At 37.3% G+C, this 24826-nt stretch overlaps 2 protein-coding genes across 2 annotated transcripts in view; one reads left to right on the top strand and one right to left on the bottom strand.

Moving 5' to 3' along the window:
• The window catches only part of LOC133522294 (guanylate cyclase 32E-like), a 204658-nt gene that overhangs the window by 122616 nt on the left and 57216 nt on the right, over positions 1-24826 (top strand). Inside the window, exons 18-20 of the mRNA XM_061857577.1 lie at positions 18404-18563; positions 21730-21932; positions 23081-23156. Of these exons, the coding sequence (XP_061713561.1) occupies positions 18404-18563; positions 21730-21932; positions 23081-23156 (439 nt within the window). The remainder of the gene's footprint in view (positions 1-18403; positions 18564-21729; positions 21933-23080; positions 23157-24826) is intronic.
• LOC133521714 (uncharacterized oxidoreductase TM_0325-like) lies at positions 19465-21600 on the bottom strand. The gene is made up of 2 exons (XM_061856777.1): positions 20611-21600; positions 19465-20392 (listed from the first exon to the last, which is right to left on the bottom strand). Exons 1-2 carry the CDS (start codon positions 20657-20659, stop codon positions 19623-19625), a joined length of 819 nt encoding a protein of 272 aa, XP_061712761.1. The 5' UTR covers positions 20660-21600; the 3' UTR covers positions 19465-19622.

Raw genomic sequence — 24826 nt, forward strand, 5'->3', positions numbered from 1 at the left:
TTAAGCTTCATTTTAGTCAAGATCTATTTCTGATAATGGATTCCAGGAAGAATGGATGAAACTCTTCAAATATTTTACATATAGTATCTTTTTATATTTGCATTTAAACAGTGCTATTTGTTGAAATGGAACGTGTTCATGAAGATCAGAATATAACTTCTCCTTGACAAGTATTTTACGAGTTAGGGCTTAGGTATTATATGGGCTTACATATGGGCTGTTGTTTTTCATTCAATAGTTTACATGTGTGAAAGAGAAAGTATAACAATATGCTTGTTTGACTAAGATTGCTTTAATTTTGTTAATTTCAACACTTAGTAGGTGATAATTATAACATTGGTATAGAATCTTCAAAAATAAAACAATAGATACAAAGCAGGTGTTACTCGTATTGGCCCGTCTTTATATATTACAAATGTATGAATGCAGTTTTTCTTGTTATGAAAATCAATGGCATGATTCCTAGGAACAGATCTTCGTAACGATCTAAGTGGGCCTCCGTGTATACCCTACGGAACATTTTATTTCGTTGGATGAATTTAGGGTGTAGGGTAATGGGAGGCATGTTTGAACTTACAAATGAATGTACCCAAATATCTCCAAAACGTATCGAACGAATTAGTTGCAGTTTTCAATAGTGTAAAATAATTGGTGTATTTATCGTATCTCCTGTTATAAATGTTTTAATTTTTTTAAGGTTCAAGCTACAGGTATATACCCTAACAGTAAGCTACACAGATAACTGACCAGGAGGGCCTGCAAACAAGTTTCTTTGCAGGGGGGATACAAGTGGAGAAACTACCCAATTATGAGCTACTGAAAACTATCATTAATTGTAAGGATATTTAACATTGCCAAAATAAGGTTAAAGGTGCCCTCTAGTAGTAATTATATGCCCTCTATAGAATGGTATTATAAACATTTTTCTTTTTTCATATACCATGGACGTTCCTCGATGGCACCAAGCTGCAACCGGAAAGCGATGATCACACGGCAAACAAAATCCTGAAGACTGTAGCAGCCACGTCTAAGGGGGATAAATTCAATAAATGTTTATTCTATTTGTTTGATATGTAAAAATGCACGTCAATAAGGTGGCCAACTATTATTAACAGAGACCGGAATTATTGTGGCATTCTTGAACTGTCATAGAGAGTTCTCATTTATCGACTTCTGGTACACATTATATCGACATAACGTAGAACACAAAATATTAAAAAGTTATAATAGTTAATGGATATTTCACTGTAAAAGAAGTAACTGCTTTTTTGCATTTATTTGTACTTACGAGTATTAAAAAGATAGCTACATAGGGAGTACAAGTCCGTAAGGGTTGCTAGATAGCATCTCTCCAGCAACTCTTACTGAGTTTCAACATAATTACTTATATTTTCAAGAAATGAGAGGCGGAAAAACATTATAACTAACCATATTATTCTCAAAATGTTGGATTGTTTTAAGCATGGCGCTGGGATTAGGTGGATAACAGTCATAGTCGGTCTTTCGCATGTATTGCCGTCATTCTTTATTCTTTAAAAACGGATGGGAAAGTTACATTTTATTCACAGGAGTTGCAAAGTAATTTCGTTCAAATTCTGAAATATTTTATCACCTAGGAATGTAAAATTAACGACGACGACGACTTGTGATGATTTTGAAGTTTAAGTATTTTTTCGCGTTGGTGTGGTAATTATACATTAATTCATAACGAGTTCAATAATTCACAACTAGTGGCAGTAAATTAAAACACGACCGAAAGGAGTGTTTTAAATCGAAACGAGTTGCCAATTATCTATTCGCACATATACAACGTTTTACAGTACATATGGCACTTTAAATTTTCGACATAGGCGCGTAAAGTGCTAATTACCGCCCTAGTGCGGTAAAGTAGCACCATATGTACTAAAAAAAATGTTGTCTCACTCGTTAGAAAAAAATTAAAGCCCTCGAAACGCTCAAGATTTCCACTTCTCATTTTTGTATTGGTTAAACAACTACTATGGACCCCTCGTGAAATAGATAACTGTTTTAGCCAAAAATATTAACTGTTGAACTATATTGAAGGCCCGGTTCACATTGAGTGGCTACACCGCTTTTTTTGGTAAGTTAAAGTAAAATAAATCATCATGAAAGGTACAAATTAGGTACTAAATCTTTGCCAAAAGATGAATTCAATATAACGCCTACAGCTAGGAGAACTGTAAGGCTAAGATGGTCGGCTCTTTATCATTTATCACCATACCTGTCCCGTTCTAACAAGGATGTAAGTGCGAAAGTGACGGGCATAATGACAAGTGATAAAAATGGAACCGATAAAGAGCCGACCATCTTAGCCCTACTGGACTTGGCCCTGTCGACCTGACGTCAGAATAGCTGACCACATTATTTTCAATATTTTTTCTCGATTTTTAGCGAGGTAAATTTTTTTTGATATCATGTACCAAATAGTACAAAAAAGGTACTAAAACTTGGAGTAAGCGTCAGGATGTCAGGACCATGATAGCTATTTATATCGTTATAAAACTTATAAATAGCTATCATCGTCCATCGTCATCATCGTCATCTTGACACTTACCGATACTACAATACACTTCATTAGTTCATCTATTCGCCTCTATCACTGCGCCATCTATCTTTGTGCGAAAGAGAGGCACATATGCTTCCCTCTGACGAAATTATGCGTTCCACGTCTTAATCATTAATTTAAGAACAATAAAACATACGAAGAGTATTATTGTATTATTTCAGTAGTTACAGTAATAATAGGCATAAAATAGGGAATATTACGCAAAACTAGAGAGGGCGTTACTAACACACACGGGGCCTACCGCGAAATGGAAAAATCTAAATTGTGGTTTCTGCCTCCATCATTCTTGCATATTCGATAGACAGAGAGGCAGGTTAGTAACGAAATTTCGATTTTCGCGTTTCGCGTTAGACCATCTGTAACTAAAACGCCTTGATGCATCAATGCCATAGTGAAAACTTGTCAAAAAACTGTTTAAGGCATAGTATGCATAAGTTACTCTCAGGTTTATAATACATGCTAGTGCTGCTCTCTACAGCCTGAAAAAATGTATGGCCTATCTATTTCAGGAGAATGCATCGTACGCGAGCAGTTAGCAATAATATCATCAACGACTGATTGCAAATGAAATATAGGCACCTTTATGAGTAATTCAATAACTGCACTGAAATATGATGTTCGTACTCTCTGCAGGCAGATTTACAGAAGATCAGTTGGACTCTAAATTAAGTAAAAGAAATGGTTTCCCGTAATCTACAAATTTATTAACGAGATATTTCATTATACATAACTTCGTACGAAATGAAAAGTAATACGTGGGAATATGAGAAAAAAATAGTATATTTATATTAATTATAACCTACATGCTCATTAATGAATAATTTTTACAAGCAGTAACATTACTAGATATCTCATTTAATATAATCCGACTAAATTACATTTCCGCAACACCTCCGTATTTCACAAAATAAATCAAGACATTATGCAACTTATATAATTTTGACGTATATATCCGAGTCGCCCGTGTTGCGACCGTTGCAACTTTCATGTAGTAACACCTAACACGGAAAAGTAAATAATAAAGACTGAATCTTCACGGATACCGCGTTGTTCGGGAAATATATATAGGTCAAATAAATACTTAACTAAGTCGCTTGTAATAAACCTTGCGTAGATAGATAGATAGATAGATGTATAGATAGAATACTCTTTTTTGGAACACCTCAGTAAAAAGATACAAAAGAAAAGACAAAACAAACAATTGATTAAATGTAGAGGCAGACAACAGGCGGCTACGTAACGACTTATATATACTTATAGTACGTTATTCTTTTGTTATATAATTTATTTCATTGCCAATAATATGATAATCCGACAATATGTACGAAACGGCAGTATTTAGTTCTTAAAGCTCTGCTTCTTCTGAACATTTTTTTATTCCACTTCATTTAAGCCCACAAAATTAACACACTGGTTAATATCTAGGAACTATTAAAATTGGTAACAAATTCTTAGGCAACTTGTCTGGCGCTATCAACTATCTCAAGTAAAATGTGGAGCCAGCGTGACTAAAATAAATATAAGTACTATTTTTTTATTGCTTTCCACAAAACCGGCAATATGTAGAATTGTGTAGCTTTATTTACAGAAATTAGGTTTCATATAGAGATTGACAGTCATTGTTAATTAACTTCTCTCTGCGCCGAGTAAAATATAACCCGACCAAGTAATGTATTGGCTATACCATCCATATTTAACAAACAAATTTATGACGTTTTGTAACCTTCTTATTTTGGCAAATATATACCGACACATCCGAGCATGCACATTGCGAAGGGTGGTATTCTGGTTTTTCATCTTTCCAATATCTTGGTGCAATGTGTATTTGCGTCTGACATTTTGCTTAATGAGAGAGTGAGACGCAATGCACATTGGACAAAGATCTTAGACTAGTGGAATATCACCCGAAAGGAAGAATTGAGTCACCGGGTGGCCCGGAGGCTCCGGGAAGTCCGATTTTTGTTCATAGCATGACCGGCTAGTCTCCGGTCCGAGCCCGCACCGGGCCACTACAGAGCTCCGGTGATGACGTAATGCTTTCCATAGAAAACGAAGCGCCGGAAGCTCCGGCCCGGCCCTGCCCCTGTGTAGCGTGAGTCAACCTTAAGCCGCCAGGTAATTACTCAGGGAATTGTCTCTTTCAAAATTATTTACAATATGTTTTAGAGGCTTAACAACGAACAAAATATTAAAACTATTAAAAGTTGGTTCAATTAGTAGCAATTTAATGGACTACTTCGTCAAAATATTAGGTTTTAATATATAAGGCATATTTTCAATTTCAGTTGAACTCCATTTTATGTCAATTTGGTGACCACGAAATATTATGGTACCAATCGTGCTGTGCTGATCTGCTGATGGCTATAAGTAGAGAATGCCTTAAGGCATTAAGTCCGCACTTTGTACTTTTTTTGTATTGTGCAATAAAGGTTAAATAAATAAATAATAACTTCATTGTGTTTGGATTTATAAGAATTATCACGATGATTATTAATAAAGTTGACTGTTGAAAGAAAAACACAGCAATAGGGTTGTTTCCAATTTTTTGAAACGCTTGTATTACGTTCTATATTAACTAAAAGTTGCCCTAAAATTCAACTTTTATACTAAAAACGGCTTTAAATATGTTAAATTAACAAAATATATTTTGACAGATGCTTTCGCGCCCAAAACGCTCTTTGAAAATTGTGTGACGTCACAGTTTACGGTTTGACACATAACTGCCTACACACGTGGAAGATACGACCTGTCAACTGACATTTGTCATTTGCTGCTTATCGCCTAACTGTCAACAGTGTCAATCCGAGAGTTGTGACGTCATCAGAATCTTCAAAGACGTTTCGAGTTTGGTCACGTGACGTGTGCCAAAAGATATTTTAAATTCAATATTTACAAAAATATGGTCATTGCAACATAACATGTTCTTATAATCCAAAAGAATGTATTGGGATACAATTTTGCCCTAAAATTTGTAGATGGAAACAACCCTATTTAAGCTTATATCAAAAATTACAATTTTGCACATTTGTTGTTTGTATTTAGGTAGTACATAATGAATAGTCAGCCAAACGTAAAAAATAGGAACAAAAGTCCAAAATATACAAATTGTTAAGGACTTTATCCACAAATTAATTGCTTCCATTGTGTTCCGAAAGCTACGCGTCGCTAAACAATGATAAACAATGATAACAATCAAAGTCTTCAATTTAGTAAATTACATAATATATTTAAAGGGGTTTTGGGCTAATTGGTCCTTATGACCAATAAGGACAAGCGTGTCACAAGATAGGTTATTCTCTTGTAAAACTTCTGCTGTGGCAAATACTTAAGGCCCGATTCGAAGAATGAGATACAATAACGATAAGTTCTGGTTTAGATAAGTTCTCATTTAGATATCGTTTGTATGTCGTATAATTGACAGAAGCAGCTCGATTCGGACAACCAATGTCACTTTGACATTAGAAATATCGTAGATAGATCTTACTGGGATCACAGCGGAATCGAAATAAACGTTAATTTTAACATGTCGTTTAGTTATCGATCTTTCCAAGATCTTAAACGTGTTTTAATTATTCTTCGAATCGGGCCGTTAGTCCCAAATTTTTGAGTGAAAAAAGCAGTGTGAGTTGAAACGTGACTATGGTAGATCGTCAATTACTGGCCACTCTTTAATAACTGACCAACTGACACGTATTAAAAATTAATTTTAATCATCTATAAACATAATTGATTTAGGTAAATATAAGATGGCTAACGACTAAAGGGTGGCCAGTAATTGACCAATTATCCTTTATAGGTATTTTTTGACACTAAGTTCCTGTGCTGTGTCGCAGATTATGAAGGTTTTGTAATAAAATTGTCGATGATTTTGTGTTTTAGTTTTTATGCGTTTTCATAAGTATGTTTAGCTGGGCACTTAGCGCAGCTCATAATTGACGAACCTTATGTTTGTCATTTTTTAACTAGTATGTCGATATTTGGTTGTTTTCTTATTCGTAATTATAGAACTAAACCGCAATTACAATAAAAATAATATTATTGTTGAAATGTCTACTTATCTTGCCATATTTTTTTTACTACTCTCGCCATACAAAAAAATGAAGTATCTATATAGTACGATGTCTAGCATTCACTCCAGCTACGATACGTAGTGCGCGTTTTTGAATAACTAAAACTCGTCTTGCATCTGTCGAGTTTCCCCATATTATTGTCCCATTATTATATATTTCCACTCATTAATATTTTACGGGACAATAATATGGGGAAACTCGACAGATGCAAGACGAGTTTTAGTTATTCAAAAACGCGAATAACTAAAACTCGTCTTGCATCTGTCGAGTTTCCCCATATTATTGTCCCGTAAAATATTAATGAGTGGAAATGCCCATAGTACACGGATTTTAAGGCGCCTCGAGATATAAGGGGTTTTAGTTTTCGCAGTGCAAAAACGGCACCACTCAATCGAGCACAGAGTTTATCCACGTAACTTTTCCAGTTCAAGTAGGAATGTATCATGAACCCTAGAAACCGGTTTTCATTACACATTGCCATTGGGCTATTCGCAAAACAAAGAGGCACTTCAAAGTAACGTCCAGAGAAAAGCATTATCTTAGACTTTGTTATATTCAAAAGCAATCCATTTGAAGAGAACCACTGCTGCAGCTGCACACACGTCTCATTAACCTTTGCACTGAGTTCTTCATACGTCTGGGATCTAGCAATAACAGTAGTATTATCAGCGAACGGCACAGATAGACCTGTGGTAATGGCGGACGGAAGGTCATTTACGAAAAGTAGGAATAAGGTGTATCCAAGTGCTGAGCCTTGAGGGATGCCAACGTCGACAGTTCCACCGTCAGAATCATATCGTTGACCGTTTGCAGTTAGCTTAACAATTTGTTGATATACAACATATTGGATAAAAAAGATTTTAGTAAATTGTACGCGTTATATGTAATTCCATAATGATATTTGTTTAAAAGAAGCTTGTGATCAATAATGTCGAACGCCTTAGACAGATCGCAAAATATACCAGCCATGTTCAGTTTTTCGTCTAATCCAGCTACAATTTGGTCAAATATATTATTGGCTGCCGAGGTATTAGACATTTTTTAGGCTTCCGTAGCCAAATGGCAAAAAACGGAACCCTTACGTCATGTCCATCTGTCTGTCCGATTATGTCACAGCCACTTTTTTCCGAAACTATAAGAGCTATACTGTTCAAACTTGGTAAGTAGATGTATTCTATGACCGCATTAAGAGTCCTTATTCCTACAGACGAGCGTATTTTGTAAAATGCTTCCTTTTTCATTCAAGATTACGACGTAACTATTAGTATTTATTCAAAAACTGATAACGTACTTAAATAATCGTTTCCTAAACTAGGGGCTCCAACAGTTCAAATTTTCATTTTCTCTTTTAAACCTCTTTTTTAATGAGGTTTTTTGGGAGTCTTTTCCAAATTTTGCAGTGAGATGTGGCGTTTCGGTTCTCAATTTTGCTATAAACAAGAATCATTTGGTACATGAATGACTACAATTTGATTCAACATATCTCGTACGAGGGGCTGGAATGATTAACAATCGAAGATTCATTTGAAAAAACTGATAAAATACCTTCCGAGTTTTCTTAATTTTTTTGGCGAAAACAGGGTTTTATTATATTTTATTTCCGCAAATTGTACGCATATTTTGCTTTAAAAATAATATTATAGCAAACTGTAACTTTATGTTAACCTATAAAAAAAAAATCGTAACTATGGGACCTACATTGCCGTAAATTTATATTTTTTTAAAACACGTATAAATCACGCAGCAGCGACGCCCCGCTCTCAGTCCGCGCGGAGCGCGCTTAGAGGACGGACCTGTGCTCGATTGTCAGGCATTCGTTGCGATCGTAATCAGCTACGGAGTTCCGAGAAGTGCTATATACTGCGATTAGAAAATCTTAATAAAAGTTCATTGTTTACAGTATGCCTAACAGACTCGCTTATTGATGGATTTTCAGTGTTACTTTTTTTTTAATACTAAGTCGGTGGCAAACAAGCATACGGCCCGCATATGTACGCCTGCAACTCCAGAGGAGTTACATGCGCGTTGCCGACCCTAACCCCCTCCCACCCCTCGTTGAGCTCTGGCAACCTTACTCACCGGCAGGAACACAACACTATGAGTAAGGTCTAGTGTTATTTGGCTGCGATTTTCTGAAAAACGCATTTTCACTTGAAATTACGTTAGGGTTTGCATTATTATTTTTGACCCGGATGAAGTCCAAGTTCTCATGATGGAGTCAGGAGTTGGTCACCAGAACTCCTAATCTACTAATTATAATCCCATCGTGTTTGGGCTCAAAAGATTTGCCCTGACGAACACCATCAATCTAGATGAGGTCCAGGGTCTCATGATGGAGTCAGGAGTTGGTCACTAGAACTCCTAATCTACTCATTATAATTCCATCGTGTTTGGGCTCAACAGAGTTGCCCTGATGAGCACCTTCAATCTAGATGAGGTCCAGGGTCTCATGATGGAGTCAGGAGCTGGTCACCAGAACTCCTAATCTACTCATCATAACTCCATCGTGTTTGGGTTCCATAGAGTTGCCCTGACGAGCACCATCAATCTAGATGAGGTCCAGGGTCTCATGATGGAGTCAGGAGCTGGTCACCAGAACTCCTAATCTACTCATCATAACTCCATCGTGTTTGGGCTCAATAGATTTGCCCTGATGAACACCATCGATCTAGATGAGACCCAGGGTCTCATGATGGAGTTAGGAGTTGGTCACCAGAACTCCTAAACTACTCGATGCTTACAGACCGATAGCGATAATTCCAGTCATTGCTAAAATATTTGAGCACGGGTTAAGCTCCAGGTTAACGGAGTTTCTTACTCGTAAAAATGCACTTTCGGAGAGACAATACGCCTATCGAAAAGGCCGCTCAACAACTTCGTTGGCCCGGGCCGTGATTCGGCAGATTATAGAGGCCCGCGAGTGCAAGAACCAAGTCGCAGTCTTATGCTGCGACCTATCAAAGGCATTCGACGTTGCTGATCATAAAGTTCTGATTGGCAAACTTCGTCACTATGGCCTTGAAGGTTCTGCACTCGCATTGCTATCTGACCTTCTACGGAACAGAACACAGGTTGTGGTCTCTGATGGCGGCAAAGTTCGATCTGACGCCGCGACTACGAGTATGGGCGTCGCACAGGGCTCGTCGGTGTCAAATATTCTCTTCTCCATACTATTAAACGACCTGCCAAAGGCTATCACTGGTGGAGAGACCTTCATGTATGCCGACGACGTAGCTGTTGTTGTGTCCGCCCCTACATACGACGAGCTCGAACTCAAGCTTAACTCGATCGCCGCATCACTCTCAAATTGGTTTAGCATTAACGGCCTCATTTTGAACACGAGCAAAACGCACTACATCTGCTTTGATCTGTCTGGCCGGCAGGTTAGGCAGCTGTCTGTAATAGCAAATGGTACTGTAATCAGCCAAGTCATGAACTCAAAATTCCTTGGCTTTGAGCTGGACAGCTGCCTCGCCTGGGGTGGCCATATAGATCAAATGTGCAAAAAACTCGCTACGGCATGTTTTGCGTTAAAGCGGCTGGCCCGAGTACTTCCATTTGAAATGGTCCGAGCGTGCTACTTCGCGTCAGTTCACGCACTCCTGCAGTACGGGGTCGAGCTGTGGGCTGGAGCAGCCGATTGGGAGAGGGTCTTTCGACTCCAGAAGCGCGCCGTTCGCGCGATAGTTCGCGTCCCTCAATGTCACTCCGCGAGGCTATTATTCAAGTCGTTGGGAATACTCACACTGCCCTCGCTACTAATAATGCAAATGGCAATAAACACACGCGAAGAGGTAGACTCCAATCCAATCATCGAAGCTCCGCGGAGGTACGCAACGCGCAGCGCGCGGGCTGGAATGCTGCCACTTGCATCGCATAGGCTTGCGAAAACAAAAAAGCTAACACATGTAATGGGTCGTAAAGTTTACAATTGCCTTCCGCGTGAAATTGTTACTGCAAAAAGTGCGTCAACTTTTAAAACGAAACTTCGAAATTGGCTCCTTGAGCAGACGTTCTATGACCACAAAGAGTTGTTTATAAGTAAACCTATGTCATAGCATAAGAATAAATTAAGTAATACCTACATATTGTAGTACCTATTTGACATGTAATTTTATATTATTAATAAATGATGATTATGATTATGATTATGATTATGATTACTCATCATAACCTCATCGTGTTCGGGCTCAATAGATTTGCCCTGACGAGCATCATCAATCTAGATAAAGTCCAGGGTCTCATGATGGAGTCAGGAGTTGGTCACTAGAACTCCTAATCTACTCATTATAATTCCAACGTGTTTGGGCTCAAAAGATTTGCCCTGATGAGCACCATCGATCTAGATGAGGTCCAGGGTCTCATGATGGAGTCAGGAGTTGGTCACCAGAACTCCTACTCTACTCATCATAACTCCATCGTGTTTGGGCTCAATAGAGTTGCCCTGACGAGCACCTTCAATCTAGATGAGGTCCAGGGTCTCATGATGGAGTCAGGAGTTGGTCACCAGAACTCCTAATCTACTCATCATAACTCCATCGTGTTTGGGCTCAATAGATTTGCCCTGACGAACACCATCGATCTAGATAAGGTCCAGGGTCTCATGATGGAGTCAGGAGTTGGTCACCAGAACTCCTAAACTACTCATCATAACCTCATCGTGTTTGAGCTCAATAGATTTGCCCTGACGAGCATCATCAATCTAGATAAAGTCCAGGGTCTCATGATGGACTCAGGAGTTGGTCACTAGAACTCCTAATCTACTCATTATAATTCCAACGTGTTTGGGCTCAAAAGATTTGCCCTGACGAGCACCATCGATCTAGATGAGGTCCAGGGTCTCATGATGGACTCAGGAGTTGATCACCAGAACTCCTAGTCTATTCATCATAACTCCATCGTGTTTGGGCTCAAAAGATTTGCACTGACGAGTACCATCGATCTAGATTAAGTCGAGGGTCTCATGATGGACTCAGTAGTTGGTCACCAGAACTCCTAATCTATTCATCATAAAGGTAATTTGATGGTGCTTGTCGGAGTAAATCTATTGAGCCCAAACACGATGGAGTTATGATAAATAGATTACGAGTTCTGGTGACCAACTCCTGACTCCATCATGAGACCCTGGACTTCATCTAGATCGATGGTACTCGTCAGGGCAAATCTTTTGAGCCCAAACACGATGGAATTATAATGAGTAGATTAGGAGTTCTAGTGACCAACTCCTGACTCCAGCATGAGACCCTGAACATCATCTAGATTGATGGTGCTCGTGAGGGCAAATCTATTGAGCCCAAACACGATGGAGTTATGATGAGTAGATTAGGAATTATGGTGACCAACTCCTGACTCCATCATGAGACCCTGGACTTCATCTAGATCGATGGTACTCGTCAGGGCAAATCTTTTGAGCCCAAACACGATGGAATTATAATGAGTAGATTAGGAGTTCTAGTGACCAACTCCTGACTCCATCATGAGACCCTGAACATCATCTAGATTGATGGTGCTCGTGAGGGCAAATCTATTGAGCCCAAACACGATGAAGTTATGATGAGTAGATTAGGAATTATGGTGACCAACTCCTGACTCCATCATGAGACCCTGGACTTCATCTAGATGGATGGTACTCGTCAGGGCAAATCTTTTGAGCCCAAACACGATGGAATTATAATGAGTAGATTAGGAGTTCTGGTGACCAACTCCTGACTCCATCATGAGACCCTGGACTTCATCTAGATCGATGGTACTCGTCAGGGCAAATCTTTTGAGCCCAAACACGATGGAATTATAATGAGTAGATTAGGAGTTCTAGTGACCAACTCCTGACTCCATCATGAGACCCTGAACATCATCTAGATTGATGGTGCTCGTGAGGGCAAATCTATTGAGCCCAAACACGATGGAGTTATGATGAGTAGATTAGGAATTATGGTGGCCAACTCCTGACTCCATCATGAGACCCTGGACTTGATCTAGATCGATGGTACTCGTCAGGGCAAATCTTTTGAGCCCAAACACGATGGAATTATGATGAGTAGATTAGGAGTTCTGGTGATAAACTCCTGACTCCATCATGAGACCCTGGACTTCATTTAGATCGATGGTACTCGTCAGGGCAAATCTATTGAGCTCGAATACGATTGAATTATAATGAGTAGATTAGGAGTTCTAGTGACCTACTCCTGACTCCATCATGACACCCTGGACTTCATCTAGATTGATGGTGCTCATCGGGGTAAATCTATTGAGCCCAAACTCGATGGAGTTATAATGATATAATCGAGTAATATGCACAAACGATTGGCATCTTGGCTGGGCAGCATGGGTGCGTAGCCAACATGCTAAACGTTTACGATACGACAAGGAAACACTATCTGTCTCTCTATCGCACTAATATGCGCAATCGATTGGCTTCTTGGCTAGGTATCATGGGTGCGTAGCCAACATGCCAATCGTTTACGATACGACAACGAAACACTACTCTCTCTCTATCGCACTAATATACGCAAACGATTGGTATTTTGGCTAGGCACTAAGCAAGTGTGTGGCCAACATGCCAATCGTTTACGATACGACAACGAAACACTATCTGTCTCTCTATCGCACTAATATACTTTATTTATACCTGCAGTCATTTAGTAACTTCTTCATTTTCCATTGGTGTGAAAGAGACAGAATAAAGAGCAAGGGTTATAGTACACTCTGTAGTCTGTACACTTAGTAGTAGTGTACATAAAAAAAAAACTACTGTGCATATACAATAAAATAAAGAGTGCCCATATGATATCATATGACACTAAAATTAATGTTGCTTGAAATTATATTGAAAACTATCAAGATTATTCTAGTCTGCATTGAAACGCGCGTCGCGTTGCCGGCGCTCGCGTACCGAGCGCCAACGCCATCTATCGAGCGTTATTTCGTGAAATCGGAGAACGCTCCAAGGATTAAGGGCTCTTAAGATTTTTACACAAAAACAGAAAAAAAATCAATAAATTTTGGGGGTTCCCCATACTTAGAACTGAAACTCAAAAAATCTTTTTTCATCAAACCCATACGTGTGGGGTATCTATGGATAGGTCATTAAAAATGATTTCATTCATTTCATTTATTTATTTCTTTAACAATAATATATTGTGTTAGAAAACTTACGAACTAATTACATACTTATAATTTAATTAAACTAAGTAGTGAGTGGACATGTCAGCTAATAAATAAATTTTCTATGATTAAATTAAACAATTAATTCATAAGTGAAATGTAAAAATGAAATAAAATAATGTCAAAATAAAATAATAAGTTAAAAATTCAAAATTTGTAGTAATTACAATTAAATAAATATTTGATAACATGTCAATTCATACAAAAACAAATACTTAAATAAAAAAAACAAATATAACTTAATTCATTAAATAATTTACAACGCACATGTCAGAATTAAATAGATTCATTATTGTATTGGAAAAACTCTTCAACTGAATAAAAACATTTTGCTAGCAGAAATGACCTCAATTTATTTTTAAATGTGAATGGGTTCGAAACAGCTTTGAGTTCTGTGGGTAGCATATTAAAAACTTTGATAGCCTGGTACCGAGCACAGTATTCGGTGACTTTTAGCCTTGGTGTAAAGGGGCGGTTCAGGTTTTTGGTCCTTGTTGCCAGTCTTATCGCCTGAGCCTCTACAGTTTCACTACTTGCCAGGGATTTTACTAAGTCCGTACAAAGTATCATAATATAAAGGCATGGTACTGTCAGAATTTCTAATTTGGCGAAGTAGTCTTTACATGAAACCCACTGAGGTATACGCATCATTATTCTTATTGCCCGCTTTTGAATTATGAAAGCCCTTTTTATATTGTAACTATACGTTGCCCCCCAGAATTTAATGCTGTATCTGAGTTTCGAGTCAACTAAAGCATAATAGACAGTTTTCAATCGATCTATTCCGATCATATCTCTTAAAATTTTCAGAGCGAAGCAGGCAGAACTAATTGTGTTTTCTATTTGGTTCAATTCATGTTTCCAATTAAGAAAAGAATCAATTTCGACCCCTAGAAACCTGACAACCTCCACGGATCTTAGAGTGTCATCGTCAAAGGCTAGTTCTAGGATGTCCTTATTTTTTCGATCACTCTTAAACTGGACTATACTTGTTTTCTCCGTATTTAATTTCAAATTGTTATCTCTGAACCACTTATGAAAAATATTGATACTTATGATAAATTGAGGTTTCTAATATCATTTTTTTCTAAACTGAATAGTTTGCGCGAGAGACACTTCCAAAGTGGTAAAATGTGTGTGCCCCCCCCCCCCCGTAACTTCTAAAATAACAGAATGAAAAATCTACAAAAAATATATGATATACATTGCCATGCAAACTTCCACCGAAAATTGGTTTGAACGAGATCTAATAAGTAGTTTTTTTTAATACGTCATAAAACTTAAAAAAAAAAATTTTTTTTTCTTCAAACCCATACTTGTGGGGTATAGGGATAGGTCTTCAAAAATGATATTTAGGTTTGTAATATCATTTTTTTCTAAACTGAATAGTTTGCGCGAGAGACACTTCCAAAGTGAAAAAATGTGTCCCCCCCCCCCCTATAACTTCTAAAATAACAGAATGAAAAGTCTAAAAAAATATATGATATACATTACCATGCAAACTTCCACAGAAAATTGGTTTGAACGAGATCTAGTAAGTAGTTTTTTTGAATACGTCATAAATGGTACGGAACCCTTCATGGGCGAGTCCGACTCGCACTTGGCCGCTTTTTTCCTGTAAGCGTACTGGTTTTTCGTTAATAACTTATTTGATTCTAAGTAGTCCATTAGACTAGATGAAATTATTGACTCCACCAATTTTGAGATGGTTGGTACAATTGCGATCGGTCTATAGTTGTTGACATCATCAGCATCACGTTTCCCCTTAAATACGGGGCACACTCGTGTGTTCTTCAACACCTGAGGATATACACCAACTTCAAACATGTTATTAATAAGAACCAATAATATATCGGCTATTACTGGCCAGATACGTAAAAGTATGTTTAATGATACGTCGTATGTATCAACAGTTGCACGCGTTTTCAAACAACGATTGTACTACATTGTCTAAAAGCTCGCGCGTTACGATAGGAAGGGCAAAAATGGGTATGTCCGTGTGATAGAGGTGATTGTTCAGATAGCGGGTAGATAACAGCTCATCACTTTGAACCATGTACTTTGATGCAACAGATAAAAAATTGCAAGCAAATGCCTAATTAACTTATCAACTGGTTATAAAATATAAAGGTTTTCGTAAGTAAAAGGTTTCGTAATTAATCATTTCAATACAGCAACTGAAACCAATATTTCAAACTTTTTGATCATAGTCCGCTGAAAAGAGTACCTATTATCAGAAAATTTATGCCTATAGTCCGATCTGTGATGATAAGAAAAGTTAATTTTTTCCCTGTCGTCATTAAAATAGTTAGCTTCCAAAATCATTAATTAAATTCAATTCAATTTTAACATTCCTACCTCAACTTCCATAAACAAATGATATCGTCAGCTCGTAACTGCTATAAGAGGTTAGGGTTTATTATTAGGATAGTAAGGGATTTTCAGGACTCGAGTACCTTAAAGCTTCTTTACACATCTCTAGTCAAAAGCAAGCTTAGGGCAGCTGCAGTTGTTTGGAATCCTTATGAAGTATCCTACGTTTTGTTTCTCGAGAGGGTGCAGAAAGTTTTCCTCAGGTTTTTATATTAAAAAAACTTTCGGGTATTGTCCGTTTTTATATCCAACCAAATATTTACTAGGTTCTTTACGCTTGAACTCTTTGGAGGTAAGACGAAATTTAAAGCTCCTTTTTACAGCCTGTGATATCTTGCGAGGTGAATCGGCCTATCCCGAACAGGTGGCGCAATTACTGTGTCCGTACGCTAACCAGAGTTAATTTCTGGCTACCGTTACCTTGGTCTGCTTGAAGGACTAATATCGCGAATCGTATCACGCAGAAATTCCCCTCTTTCACCGTTTGCCCCTCCTGAATGCACTCTTAACATCAGCCCTCGAGTGTGATTTATTTGCTGGCAGGTGGAGAGAAGTGCGTGATGAATTGTTGAGGTTCTGCGAGAAGATTGATCTACGTCTTTCAACAGTTTGAATGTTTTTGTTGGATTTTTAGTGCGGTAAGCTGCTAAAAACAGCCGATGTATGATAATATTATTGCTTACATAATATTTTGTTTTCTTTTAAAATTCGTTTGTAGTTTTGCAGTGACTTTGTATAAAATACTGCTATGTTTTATAACTATTGTGAAATAATAATAATAAAATTTAAGGAATTATTTAATAAAAAAGCGGTAGTGGCCGAGTGGAGATGACGTTCGACTTTCAATCCGGAGGTCGCGGGTTGAAATCCTGGCTCGTACCAATGAGTTTTTCGGAACTTATGTACGAAATGTCATTTGATATTTACCACCAGCTTTTCGGTGAAGGAAAACATCGTGAGGAAACCTGCATACATCTGCAAAGAAATTCAAAGGTGTAAGTAAAGTCCTCAATCCGCATTGGGCTAGCGTTGGGACTATAGCCCGAGCCCTCGCATGAGAGGAGGCCTGTGCCCAGCAGTGGGACGTATATAGGCTGAATTATTATTATTATTAAAGACACAAGTAATAATCGATAAACATTGCATGTGTTCTCTCCCTAAGACTTGTCAAAAGTCGCACCCAAAATTCCCAGCCCTAATAATTAAGCGCTTGCCATAGCTCAAAAATTTTCTTAGAGTCAAGTTTTATTTGAGTATCGCTATAGTGGATTATCTTTCGTGCCCTGTTCCTTATTTCCAGTCGTATTCTCTTATTTTTTGTCATAAAAGCCAAATCACAAAGTCACAGTTCGTAATAAATAAAGTATTGAAAAGCCGGGGAATTTGAAGGAAATAAAAGAAACAGCGAGCCGCGCGAATTTTGTAAATAGAGATATGGCCCTCGAGCGGGTTTTATCTTTTATGTTAATAACTCTGAAAACATACTTCCGCCTTAAATTTTGCTCGTCGAGTCCCTCGGCTATATAACTAGCTATTTTATGCTAAAATTATTCTACTCTCGTATGCAGGATTTTTTCGTGATATTTTTTTTTTTTGCAAGGCAATTTTAACCTTTCAAGGTTTTGGTTCGAGTCTGCCCTTGCAAATATACTATAGTTTCTGTGTGAATATAACATGTTTTATGGCATTTGTCCTTGATTAAAAAGTGTTAAAATTCAATGTAAAAACTACAATTGGTTATCCGGAAATGGGAGTGGGTTCTTCAAGCATTTTACAACGTCAATCGTATTTCTGACTCGCATCCATGGTCGCCGCACTAGCCGGGTTTTATCCATTCGCTCGTTCACCTTGATAAACTCGCTACGCGACACGGATCGTTACAGTCCTTTAAGGATTATGATGTATGTAGTATATAATTTGTATATAAACCCTTAAATAGAGTTCACATGTAACACAATGTGTAAAAAAAACTCCAATAAATAATTGAGTCGACAAGACAGTGATACGCAAGTGCAAGTTTTTTACATAATAATATGTAAACAATAAGTGGGTATTTGCACTACAATCACGTAGACAAGAATGCATTGCAACTTGCGTATCACGGCCTTGTCGACTAAATTATTTGTTCGAGTCTATTTTTGGAGAAACTCTGTCCACATCTCTGTTTTTAAACGTATTCTATTCTAATTGAAAGTCGTAAATTGTTCAGGTGGAGACAATAGGTGACGCATACATGGTGGTTGGGGGCGTACCGGAGCGATGCTCGCGACACGCTGCCGAGGTAGCATCGCTCGCGCTTCACGTGCTGGATGCGGTGCCTAAGATACGAATGAGGAATATGCCAGCTGCCCGACTTCATATACGAATTGGTAAGTACCATAATTAAAGTATTCAGAGACATAAGTAGGTACTCAAACAATTTGTAGATGTTTTACATTTTTGAAGTGAAAACTTCTGTAGAGCGGCGCTGTGCACTTTTAGTGTTGGGGAAAAAATGTTAAACTCGCGACAGGTCACGTGCCCGACAGATTCGTCAAATGGAAAATTCGTAAGACGGACACGTGACCTGATCGAAAAACTCCATGATGGTTCTAGTAATGATGATGGTGTAAGAGTCGTTGAAATTATGGATGGAAGTTAGTTATTCTGAGAGGTAAACTTTTTAATGTTATTAATTGTAATAGTTCTGAAGTGTTAAATTTTTAATGTCAAAATTGTCGTTTGCGTACGATAGCGCAATAAATGAATATTGTATTTTACCTCATAAATGATAGTACTTTTATACTGATAATTAAACCAATTCGTGCAAAATTATTCCCTAACCATTCCAAAATATCAAAAATGCACAACACGTTAATATTCAAGTTTTCACTTCTGCCGGCACTCCCGGAGTGCAACCCATTGTTTATTTTCCTTATCTCACTTAGAATTTTTTCTGCGCAATGTTTCACAGAAACTCCACAGAGCTTGTTTTAAAATAGTTTAATGAACTTTTAATGAAACAATTACCCGTTTAAAATTTGTTTTAAATGTCGCAAAGTTTAAAATGACTTGAAAATAACTATTTGTGTCTAAAAAGTGTTACTTCAAAGTTTTCTAATAAAAGTTGAGCAAGTTTAATTGCTTGGTCATTACGATTGTCCTTCGAATAATTTAATTTATTATGGTTCAATATCATATATATGGTATCAATTAATAATAATCAATAAAACTTATTTTGTACAGTTAATCTTTATTTTCCAGAGCATAAATAAACAACTTACTACTAAGCATACTAAACAAAATCAAAACAATAAAATGGTAACAAGAAAAATCATAAATAAACAAAATAACAATTGATTAGATACCGTATGGTTTTGGATCCACATTGGGATGTTTTAGATATACTTGATTATATTGTGCACTAATGTTGGTAGGATAAAACGTATTCACATCAAAAGCATACCATTATCGGTCACAAATGACGAACCAGTGATGCTCCTAGCCTTGTCACTGGCTAAAAACAGAATCAGATCCGCAGTTTCTTCAGGTTCTGATATATTCTTCAAAGCTGTTCCTTGCTTAAACTTCTCCCAGTATTTATCTGGGTTAGGAGCACCAGCGTTTGCTACTATGTCAGTCTTAACCGGACCTGGGTTTACGCTGTTCACCCTCACCCCAAACTGAGCAAAATCCAAAGCTGTACAGCGTGTAAAGTGGTCCAATGCAGCTTTAGATACGGCGTAACACATATAGTTCTTCCCAGGAACCTTCAACCCGGCAATACTTGAGATGTTGATGATATTACCTTTCGTCTCGATCAAGTGGGGAGCAGCTAGACTTGTCAAAAGAACTGTTGCACGTACGTTAGTGTTCATGACCATGTCGTAATACTGCATTATGCTTTCGTCGAGCATAGATGAGATACCAACTATCCCAGCGTTGTTTATTAGAATGTCTATCTTGCCAAAGTGTTCCACTGTCCTCTTCACGATGGTTTTTGCTTCTTCATCTTGACTTACGTCCGCTATGATGATCAGAGGTTTGGCACCGAGTTCTTCGCATTGTTTGGATACTTTGCCGAGTCTTTCTTCGTTTCTGGCCACTAAAGCTACCTTAGCACCTTCTTTGGCCAATGCTATGGCTGCGGCAGCCCCGATCCCGGAGCTCGCACCAGTTACTATTGCCACTTTATCGGTGAAACTCATTGCCGTAAGTTCTGAAAGACACCAAGAAAGGTACTGTTGATTTAATAATTGGATGGGCTACTTATAGTATATTGGTTGCAGAGAATATCAACGAAGGATTTAAAATAATTTTAACAATAGTAGTCTTTATGTTAACACAATAAGAAATTCAGATTATTTTTATGGTCACGTGCCAAAAATGTAAATGAACCATTTTGTTTAAAGTGCAGAATTTATATTCTAATGTTACCTGTTAACCTTTCATTTGTCACGTATTGTACGTAGATTTTACCATGCATTGTGTTTAAATGTATTAAATAATAAATTTACTGGTGTACCTTTTCGTTGTACGAACGTATATATAATAAAACTTAAATAGTGTTGATGTTTTGGTCCCGCGTACTTGTATTGTACAAGTACAAAATTCAATTCGAGTTTTGAAATCGTTAAGAAATAAATGAAAGTTCCAAATTCAAAAACCTTATTATTTTGATATAGTTTTAAAAGCACCCAAGTTCCGTAGCTCAAAAGGAAAAAAAAGTACCCTTATAGGATTACTCGTGCGTCTGTCTGTCTGCCTGTCTGGCCGTCTGTCACCAATAAAGTTAAAATTTAGTTCGTGTCTAAGAGACGGACATACAACGTCAACAAATGTATTTAAAACATAGGGGGGTAAATTAGAGATTACAATTCATTTGGGGGGTAAATTAAAAAAATTAAAAACAAATTTTTGCAAACAAAATCGCGTTACGAGGGGTGATCCAAAAGTAATGATAATCAGTATGACAGAAACATCACAAGTTTAAAAACATATTTTATTTTTCTATTTCGTAAGCTTACTCGCATTAAAAAATCAGCGCCATCTCTGTCAGCCATACATTCAATTCCAAGTAATGGCTTTTTTCCTATACATCGATATAAAATATTAGCATATAGCTATAGTATAGTATAGTTGTAAATATATAAGCCACCGCGCCATAACACTTAATATTAGTCGTGCATCTGGTTTTTGATCTGACTCTGACCCTTTCGGGTTTTCAAGACGTTTCACTCACGTTTCATTTCCAAAAAAACATTAAAAATTTCATGATACACGGAACCCTTAGAACGAGATTCCAACTCGCACTTGTCTGGTTTTTTTGACGTTGTTAATTTGTTAATGTATGTATATATTCGTTTGTTTTTACAGTGTAGGTACCTATCCAATAATGCATCACCATAGCGCGCGTATCATTTAAAGATAAAGATAGTTTATTTTATAATGTGCTAATGAACATCAAATAAAGCTCGTTACTTAAATTTGTTACTTACACAAGGTCAGACAAAGAACAGAACAGCCTCAACATCTAACGTATGTATATTTCCACAGGTATACACAGTGGGCAGTGCGCCGCGGGCGTTGTGGGTGTTAAAATGCCTCGTTACTGCCTGTTCGGGGACACGGTCAACACTGCAGCACGCATGGAATCCAGCGGGGAACCTCAGAGGATCCACGTCAGCAACGACACGTACAAGCTGCTGCGGCAGCATGGCGGGTACCATTTCAAGGAGAGGGGGATTGTCAATATCAAGGTAAAAGTCGAAGATAGGTACCATTAAAAAATGTAGGCTAACCGAAGCAACAGCGATTCATGCCAACAACGACGCGTATAAACTGTTAGAGTAGGACCAAGCTTAGTTAGCAGCGATTTTGATAGCACAGACTATGAAAGTGTTCAATAACATAATAATTACATGGAAGTTTGACGTTCAAAATAACACTTCCCCAATTTGTGTTATCAAAATCGCTGCCAACTTAGCTTGGTCCGACTCTACGACAGCACAGAGGGTACCAGGGTAAGGGTTGAAGATAAGTATAATTTAAAAGGAAATGTAAAATGCGGAGGGAGGAAGATAAAAGTAAGACGCGAAAGACGTAAACCTACTATAACGAGCAACACAGCAGGTACCAGTTTAAATAGAGGGGTATTTTGAAAACATTAAGGCAAGGATGTAAGAAAGATACTGTTCTACGGTTAAAAAAATATAGACAAACGGGATCGACAGAGAATTCAATCAACAGAGAAACGGAAACCTACGAGTACTGTAGTATACCGGACGGATACCATTTTAAGGAGAAGGGCATTGTGAATATCAAAGTATTGCATAAAATATTAGGTACCATTAAAAAAGTCACTGAATGACGGATTAACTGACGCAAACAGCACATAATAAAAGGTAATCGTAAACATATCAAGCTGTCATTTACAATTTATTGCAACTCGTAAAGGGGCCCCGAATATTTTTACTTCAGCCCATAAAAAATGATGGCTTTCTTCTAGTGCAATTTTAGGCAATTCGTGGGCTAAAGTCACAAATATATCATCTCCCAAAGGTTTGCAATATTAGGTATGTTATTGTTAAATCTCTAGCGTCCTTGAAATGGAGTCACAAAGTTTGCGATTTTAGCAGACGTAACACTTTTATAAAAGGTGCCGAATCCAATAAATGTATCAAATTGAACATAAGGATTTAGAGGAAAAAAATATCGGCACAAAATTTCTAGGTATAAAAAATATTATATTTTAAAATTGCAAGTTTAGATCTTTAAGAAATAGTAAAATGTAATGGTACTTCCGTCCTAAGCCAAATTGACGTGTCTTAAATGAAAATTTACTGTATTAATTCGTTTTACGATAGCGATTTATTTTCAAATAACTTATTCAAATAACTTGTTTTAGGGTAAGGGCGACATGAAAACATGGTGGCTGGTCGGAGAGGACCATGAGAGAAGAAAAAACTCTCTATTCCGATATCGTAAGTAAAATAAATACAAAATCTTTCTAAGAATAGGTACAGTCACGGACTTTAATTATTGAGCCATTAAGGTATTACTTTACATCGGACATTTCATACCGTTAGTATTTACAACGAAATTAGCTTTAACCCTAAATAAAGTCTGTGTCCGTACTACATAGTTGTAACAGTTTTGAATTATTCACGGTTAGTTTCACTAGACTTAAATCGAATTGATCTTTATAGCGATAAGTTTGTCTCTTGTTACCTACTCATTTAAGTCCTGTCTTTGTTTGTAATATGAACTTTTCTCTAGTAGTGCACAATAAAGACTTTTTATTATTATTTATCACGGTTTATATCCCGGTTGATTTAATTCTACATAGTTATATTCGTAGGTCTGCAGGTGTAGGTTTCAGTTTGTGTGTCGAGAAATAAAAATAATAATGCAACCTATATGAGAGAATGAGAGGCCCGCATGAGAAGAGGCCTGTGCTCAGCAGTGGGACGTATATAGGCTGAATTATTGTTTTATTATTATCTTTATATGAGAGAATAAGTAGCAGTTATTTTATTTTATTTTATTCGGAAAACCAACAGCTTAAGTAAACTAAAACTAGGTAAACATAAATATATATCAGAGAAGCCAATTACAGGTTTCCATAGACAGGAAAGTTACAGGATGTTAGTCACAAGAGGTTCTCGAGGAGGCTCGCATAATTTTAACATTTAGTTTTAACTACTATGTGTATGTATGTTAGTGTGGGACAAATCTCGGAAGCTAGGTTTGACCAGCTTCCCGATCTTCGATTGAGCTGAAGTTTTGCATACATATGTAAATTGGATGACAATACATTATTATGATAACATGAAGCTGGCAATTTTCCATCGTCAATGGGTAGCGGTTCTGGCGACAGATTGGTGCAGTGGTGTCATGGAGCACCTGGTTTTGTACTCTTGTGTACCCTTCAACGGCCAAGTCACACAACATTAACTATAATAATAAAGAAATCGCAGTAAGGAACCTTAGACTTGGCACGACTTTGTCTAGATTTCATTACTTTTTAGAGCAGCAAGCAACTCCATCGAGACTTGGCTAGTTTTTTACAGAATGTTTTTGGTGGGATTAATTGAACATTAATTTTTTTTTTAATATTTATCTTATCAAATAATTTACCATATTAGAACATTCCTAAGAAGGAACTCTACTCAGGATCTCAGTCAATGTCCAGAGAGTAGACACGTTGTATATTCACGGGATTCAAAATTTTAATTCAGATGTTTTATGGCAAGTTTGTGTGTTCGGACCAGCGAGGCAGATCTTTACAGGTTTAGACGTCTGGACTTTAGTAAAGGACGTCTTTATCAATTTTTCACAACTGTCGCAAGGTTTAAAAAATCGGTCAAGTGCGAGACGGGCTCGAGCATGAAGGATTTTTACCACCACACAATTTTTATGTTTATATTTTTTCCTTAATAACAAATCATGACTGACCGGTTCCTAGTTGTTACATTGATTTTAAAACATTTACAATACAGTAACGAGTACACCGAAGTTGAGGTTTTTATATTAAACCACAAAATTAGGTTCGCTTCTTAATTATATAATTTAAATATTTTTTTATGGAAAAGCTCCTTAAATGGTTAGCTAGGTTCGGCTATAAATAGTTATAGAGTTTTCAAGAAAATTA

The sequence above is a fragment of the Cydia pomonella genome, chromosome 10 (genome assembly GCF_033807575.1).
Source record: "Cydia pomonella isolate Wapato2018A chromosome 10, ilCydPomo1, whole genome shotgun sequence".
NCBI classification, from domain to species: domain Eukaryota; kingdom Metazoa; phylum Arthropoda; class Insecta; order Lepidoptera; family Tortricidae; genus Cydia; species Cydia pomonella.